The sequence below is a fragment of the Sphaeroforma arctica genome (genome assembly GCF_001186125.1).
Source record: "Sphaeroforma arctica JP610 unplaced genomic scaffold supercont1.575, whole genome shotgun sequence".
Taxonomy (NCBI): Eukaryota; class Ichthyosporea; order Ichthyophonida; genus Sphaeroforma; species Sphaeroforma arctica.
This window is the reverse complement of record NW_014039983.1, coordinates 30,474-37,524: the sequence shown is the minus strand read 5'-3', so window position 1 is coordinate 37,524 and position 7,051 is coordinate 30,474. Positions and strand designations below refer to the sequence as shown.

At 43.0% G+C, this 7,051-nt stretch overlaps 2 protein-coding genes across 2 annotated transcripts; both read right to left on the bottom strand.

Moving 5' to 3' along the window:
- Positions 1 to 2,124: 2,124 nt before the first annotated feature.
- On the bottom strand, positions 2,125 to 4,240 carry SARC_07345 (hypothetical protein; the record flags this gene model as incomplete). The annotated part of the gene is made up of 2 exons (XM_014298724.1): positions 2,125 to 2,831; positions 2,932 to 4,240. The coding sequence occupies 2 exons, from the start codon at positions 4,238 to 4,240 to the stop codon at positions 2,125 to 2,127; spliced, it is 2,016 nt and encodes a 671-aa protein (XP_014154199.1).
- A 127-nt stretch (positions 4,241 to 4,367) lies between these two features.
- Positions 4,368 to 4,706, bottom strand: SARC_07344 (hypothetical protein; the record flags this gene model as incomplete). Its single annotated transcript, XM_014298723.1, has 1 exon — positions 4,368 to 4,706. One exon carries the CDS (start codon positions 4,704 to 4,706, stop codon positions 4,368 to 4,370), a length of 339 nt encoding a protein of 112 aa, XP_014154198.1.
- Between the last annotated feature and the right edge of the window lie 2,345 nt (positions 4,707 to 7,051).

Below are 7,051 nucleotides of genomic sequence, written 5' to 3'. Positions count from 1 at the left end.
CGTCTTCTTGACGGCTCGGGTACCCTGATATAGGAAAATATCTACTTCCCTATCTAAATATATTGGCTCACATTGTATCATGCTTATTAATTTATTGAGCCATGGATCTTTACTCCGTAATGGGCAATAAAACGTGATGGTAGCTTTATGGGTTTTTTTAGGGTTTTATTTAATAATAGGGCAATTAATTGCCATGGTGGATTAGCCCACGCATTATGTTTGGAGAGGTCTTGTTGAAAGGCATCTCCTAAAGGATGATTTAAAGACCTGTAATTTTTAAGTTGTGCATTGTGATGTGCAGCAAACATGATTCGAAGCGTGACAACATATCCGGTAAGTGGCTATGCATCCCTGGTAGATGTTTGATATCAAAATGAAACTTTGATATTGTATCATGCCATCGGCTCAGTAATTGAGAGTCTGGCTTCATCTCCTTCATATATTGAAGGGACTTCTGATCACACATCAGCGTAAAAGCTGTTCCGTATAAGTAATCGCGGAAGTGTGTTAAAGCTGCTACTATGGCTAGTAGCTCTTGCTTCACAGTTGGATAATTCAACTGTGATGCATTCATTGCTCGGCTAAAGAATTGTATATACCTAGGTTTATTATCTATAGCCTGGTATAGTACGCCTCCGAGTGCTAAGTCTGATGCGTCCGTTGCTATTTCTAAAGGCACACCATGGGGCTTGTTGGACTGCGTGCTTGAGCGCTTTAAATGCGTCATCACATTCTTTAGTCCATAAGTCTTCTAGTTTACCTTTATGACATCTTAAGTGTCCAAAGGGTTTAAGATAATCAGCTAAGTGTGGTACTCCGTCAGAGAAGAAGTTTACAAATCCACACATGCTATTTACATCTCTTCCTGTAGTTGGTGTTCACCAATCTAACAGGGGTTCCACCTTACCGGGGTCGATCTTAATTCCTTCCCCAGATATATGATAGCTTAAGAGCTGTATTTCGCTCATTGCGAAGTGACAGTTCTTCTCGGTAATCTTGAAGGTTTGTTCGTTGAGTCTCTGAAGGACTCGTCCGACTAATGCGGCGTGTTCGCCCTTAGTCTTCAAAAAGATTACTATGTCATCTATATTGACTTGCACGTTAGGCATGTCTACAGACATTTCCTCCATTACTTGTTGAAAGAATGCTGGTAAGGAGTACAACCCGAAAGATGCACCTCTAAACCTGTATTGTTTACCCTTCCAAGCAAAACTAGAGTACTTACGATGGGGTTCGTAAATTTGCATTTGATGATACCCCTGTGTTAGGTCTATGGTTGTAAACACCGTAGCTCCTTCCATTCGTCTTAGTAGCTCGTTTATATGAGGAAGATGAAAATTATGAGTAGGCAATAATTTATTTATTGAGCTCATGTCTAGACATACTCTGACTTTCTTAAATGTTCCGTCAGAGTTGTGTTGATCAACTGCCAATGGTGCTAAGTTTACTGGCGTTTGCTGGTAATTGATTTCGATTTCCCCATCGGATAACCATTTTTCGACTTGTTTTTTAACTACAGCTTCGTGTCTCCAAGAAACATAGTTTCTTGAAGGACATTTGAACTTAGTAAAGTCTACCTTGGTCAAGTCAGGGCTGACGTATCCATCGTTAAAGCGGAATTTCGCCCAGTCGGTTATTCTTATCTTCTTATTTACTAATATAAGATCCATTATCTTATCGGCAAAGCCAGGAATTAATTCCTTGACTGTGTCCGACGGCGGTGCGTATGGTTTCAGGCAATTATCGTCTGATTGATCCTTTAAAGGATCTATGTTGTTAGGCCTAACGTGAGCAAAACGCTCATTCCGACTATAATGTCGTACTTCTGTGACATCTTAAAGATCACAGCTTGAGTCGTGATATTTCTATCATCGGCCAGTGAGATTTTAACATCTGTGGCCATGGTATCACAAGAAGTTTTATCATCTGCTAAACAAGGTGAGTAATTTGAGTTCGCCTTTCAATGTCTTTCATTAATGCAAAGCGGTCGGATATACATGAAATTTCTGAACCAGGGTCAATCAATGCAAGGACTTTATCTCCGTTGCAATATACAGGGATTATTACACGCCCATCTAAGGAGTCGTTGTATTTTCTTTGTAACGATTGTACCTGGTAGTACTTTCACTCCAACTTAATGTCGGGTTTCGTGTCACAAGACGTGGCGTGATAGCCATCGGTCTTCTCACACTTATCGCACCTCGCAAGGAAGTGTGTACAGTTGGGTGCATGCCTTTCTTTCCAATAACCGTTAGGGATCAATTGGTACATGTCATACCCACACTGGGTGTCGGCACATTTCTTAATCTCCTTATATGGAGGTTCCTTATCCTTTGGTTCCGCGGAGTCGCGTGCACGTGTCTGGTTAGGACACGTCTGATGAGGCTTATCATCGGACGTCTGGCGTGAGAGGTATCTTTGATCACGAAGCTCGCGCGGTTTACTATTTACCGCCTTTCCCTTCGAGAATATTCGGTGTGCGGGGTAAAGAGTGGATACAGTATCATAAAACTGTTCCCACTTAAGTCGAGACAGATGGAACTTTGTTTCATGTCCCTTGTCTCGTGCCTCAGTGGCGCAATTACGTCGCAACTCAGTGTACAGACTCTCTCGGTCGTTGTTCCCTATGTTCTTGCAAAACACATGCTTAGCCAGGAACTCGTACCATTTCTGAGCCTTGTCCTTTGCTATATCGGGACGCTTCAGATCTGCATCGAGTTTCAGAATGTAACTCTGAATAGGTGTATTCTCGACTGGTTCAGTTAGAATTGAACTCAGTCCAGGACTACGCATGTCCTTGCTTAATAGGGATGTCTCTGCAGGATCAATAACTTGTTCCCGTAGGATCAAATGACTGCATTAATGCAGATATCCATTGCTGGGGAGCGATATCATTTGTCTCCAGTATAACCGTAAACGCATTTAGCGTACGGGTTAGCGTGTCGAGGTCATGGTTATTTATGAATTTGACCTGCTTGCTGTTGGCATCCCAGTTCGACTTAAGTCGACTGATCTGTCCCTTGTACTTCTGGTTGTCCCGGTGGTCTTGTCCACGTTGGGCTTGAAGTAGCTGATCGATGCGCTTCTGCTTGATCGCTGTTATATTAGCATAATACGACACATCTTCTTCACGATGCTCTCCATGAGCGATTTCTATATCTTTGGTGTAGAAGTCGACCGCTTTATTAAGTTCGGCCACCTCATCAGAGAGGAAATCTTCTGCGGGTTGGTGCACAGCGGTGCGATCGAAACGATTAAATTCAACGTCGTTAATACGTCTACGAGGGTTCTTATTACCCCGTGTAAAATCTATCGTCGAGGCCTGTCTGTGCTCGGTTCCTGGGATAGGTGTTGGCCTTAGGAGTTCGGGTGGTATTGCCTTATGGACGACATATCCAGTTTTAACTGGTTCCCGACGGCGAGGTTCTCCCCAATCTGGTAGAGGCGGCGGAGTGTTTCTACCTGCCTCTGGGTCTACAATACCTTCAAGGACAGGCGACTCATGGCCGGGCGAAAGTACGGGCGAAGCAAGGTCCTGGACTTCCGGTGGTAGTTCCTCGTAAGGTATAGATACGCTGAGTACATCTGGGTCTACTGCCATACATTTGGTGCTCAGGTCCTTACGCTTTTCGGGCGTAATCGCCTGTCGATGTTCTGTCCACTTCTGTAGGGCTTCAGTAGTGCCGGGAGAAACGTGCTCGCATAAGTGCTGTGAGTGCTTTCCTGATCCATACATTCGATCTACATGTTCAACAGTCATGCCTTTCTTAAGAGCGGCTAGCTGATTCTTAAGATCAGCGTTTTCAGTCGTAAACTTACTTATGCGCGTTGGCTCAGTGGTTTCGGACATAGATTCGGGTTTGCCACTTGAGCTTGCCTCCTCTTCTGGTTCCGGTGCAGGTATCTTCTGAGATTCGTCTTTGTCCCCTATAATTGGGGGCTTTTCTTTCTGAGTTTCATCCGAAGAATTGGTTGGGGCGTCCTGAGACATGTCCCTTGTCTCTCTTCTTGGCTTCGAAAATGCGAGCTTCGAAGTTGAGGCAATCGTTGGCCCTCGGGCCCTCTCTGCAGAAGTAGTCTCCTTAATCGGAGTGGCTACATCCTTATCTGAAGCATTGTCCGGACTATTATCGCTATAGACGAATGCTTCGGCTACGGGGCGGTTAAACGCATCGGCAGCGGCGGCGGTTGCTTCTGCGGTAGCAGTAGCTGCGGCGGCACTAGCAGCCTCTCTCTCCATCTTCTTACGTTCGGCCTTGCGTTTCTTGAAGGTGTATTTTCTCTCTGAGTCAAAATAACTAACTTATGACTGCAGTCTGTCACAAAGTATAAGTAGCCAGATTGATTTAGGCCATATAGTGGTAAATTTACTCTGCATTATACGGCTTTGTAACCTTGGCTGTACTCATGATATAGTTAAAAAGTCCTGGCGGTCCATCGTCTTCGTCCGAACTACAAGTTGGATTATTTAGAATAAAATCTGATAGTTCTCTCTCGTCCGGCTCGGTGTTTGGCTTCATCCCAAATCCAGGGCAATTTTCGAGGGTTGCCATGATGGCTTCTGGCATGTCATCATCCGACAATTCGACGTCAGATTCGACATAGTCGGCAACTGCTGAGAATGCTCTAACGCCTTCATCGTCACTACTCGAATTTTGCTCATCATTCTTGTCCAAATTAAACGTTATTTTAGGAGGTTTACGCATTTCCTCCCTCGAGTAGTATCCTCTTACGTTATATGCTTTTCTGCAAAATTCATTGCGTTTATCTTGATGATAGTTGGGTTTCTTCGACGGATAGTCGGCACGTCGTGAGTAGGGTGTAGATTTCGGTGTTGAATAGTCTTTGCGGTAAGACTTGAACTGGTAAGACTTGAACTCATCAGCTCTATTACGGTGATGTCGTTCGTCGGAATTATTTCCACGATTGTTGGAGTATCGGTTTTCATAAGGTTTGCGATGTTCCCTGCGGTCAGAGTAGATGTGCGGTCTGGGTCTGCGACGACTGGATCGGCAATCACGAGCAAGGTGACCTGGTTTGCTACAATTGAAGCACTTTCGTTCTGCTCTGGCAGAAAGTGCTTTCTCTCCTCCTCTTTTCGGAGATATTCGCAGAGCTCCTCGTAACTCATGACGTCAGTATCAACTGTGTTGAGATGAGTTCTTGCTGCTGTAGAGACCTTCCTTCAAGACGGTCTTCAAGTCAATCTCAGACGGTGGAGCCTCGCGTTTCTCCAATTCCATTTTTTTTCAAATTAATATCACCAATAAAGGCGTCCAAAGGTTCGTTACTGTGTTTTTGCCCAGAGCTCCTTTCTCAAACGGCCGATTCCTCCCTGGGTGTTAATCTTAAATTTGGTTTGCAATGCCTTGAAAAACGCGCAGGGTTCCTTCATGATATGGAGTAACTTCTGTCGAAGTTGTCGAGAGATCGTATGATAAATTGACTCAGACGCGGCTCCACGATCCTCTTGAGTAAACGTTTCACGTCGAGTCTCATAGTAGTTCTCGGGTGGCGTAGCGGCTTCGATCAGTTGTAGGCGATGTAAAATCAGCGGGTTCCTATAGTAGAAGCACATGTTAACGTATATTATAAACGTAATAACGTTTAAACGATATAACGGTTCTGAAACCTGGTATCCGTTGAAACGCAATTGTAGATAATTGTATCTGTATAATAATCATATAATCTAATTATAGATATATTGAATTTACAGAAAACAAACAAACAAATAATCTAATTTGGATAGTTGGAATTACAATTGTATACGACAGAGGCCGGAGACCCTGTTAATATTGATATGATGGTATTTCTACACTGATGTGTTTTCCATCAGAATATTGGGATACAACACTGGGTGAGTCTCAAGTGATATTGACACTTGATGACACATGTTGTATTACCAAATACTCTCAGCGCGAGATAGCCTACTGAGAAATGGGGCATAAAAATGATCCCCCCTAGCCGGCCAACTAGATGTGCCCGTCTATGCCTTCAATGGGATGGAGAGCTAGGTACCTTGTGATGGGGTATAGGTACAGACATTTAACTGTACCATCATGGTGTTTTTGGTTTCTTTTATTTTTCTTAAGTTGGACTTAGAGTTATTTTACTGGTAATTGCGATTGGAAAGTAATTTTGAGGCGTGAAATGGTGTAGAAGAAAATATCATGCATCCAATGAAATGAAAATCTGATCTTAGTTACTGACACCGAATAAATCTAGACCGAAGTATTGAGTGATTAGAGCGGAGACATAAAGACAATAGTCTCAGTTTTACATCCCCTAATCTTTAGCTCATTACCAAGGGCTGAAGCTAAACTTAAAATTACATAGTGCAAATTTACTTTGAAATCTTATTTTTCGTTTACGTTAACTTATTGGAACCGATAGTCAGCCTGGTTAGTCTGACTTTTACAGCGACCCTGTTTCATCAGGATCATATCCAATTGAGTTTTCCATTGGTCCCAATGGACCGGCTTATGCAAATCAGGAATTTAGCCTTTGGTTTCATATCGAGGCTTGTCATTCTCAGAGTAGAGGTAAAACGGACTTGATAAGTTATTGTTCTCAGATATTAAAGTATCTTAAAATGGTTTAAGTTTTAAGTGAATAGTTGTGATCTATTTGATTCGAGTCCCTGCTTTTATATGCACTGGACTCGTCATCCTTTGAGCCATTAAAAAAACACTTCTTAAGGTGAAAAAGGTTCTCACTCAATCTTTGATCCAATCCAACGGCAGCGTCGCCACGTCTTCAACTGACCGTGGCTTTCATTATAATCTTTGGCCTTATACATTTAGAATGTACTCCTCCGATATTTAGGGATGCCCTTACGCCCATCAGAGATTTTCTATATTGATGATTCCGTACTCCCGGCACTTCGGCTTCGAGATTAATTTCCATCTGTAATATTTATGTTCTCCTCACTGAGTTTAGGTTCTCTCCTTGGTTGATGCTGGGATAAACCTTGTTAAGCCTCCGGTGTTTGACCGTAGATATATGCTTGGTAACCAGTCCTGGTTTACTGTAATCAATATGTTTAGGTATA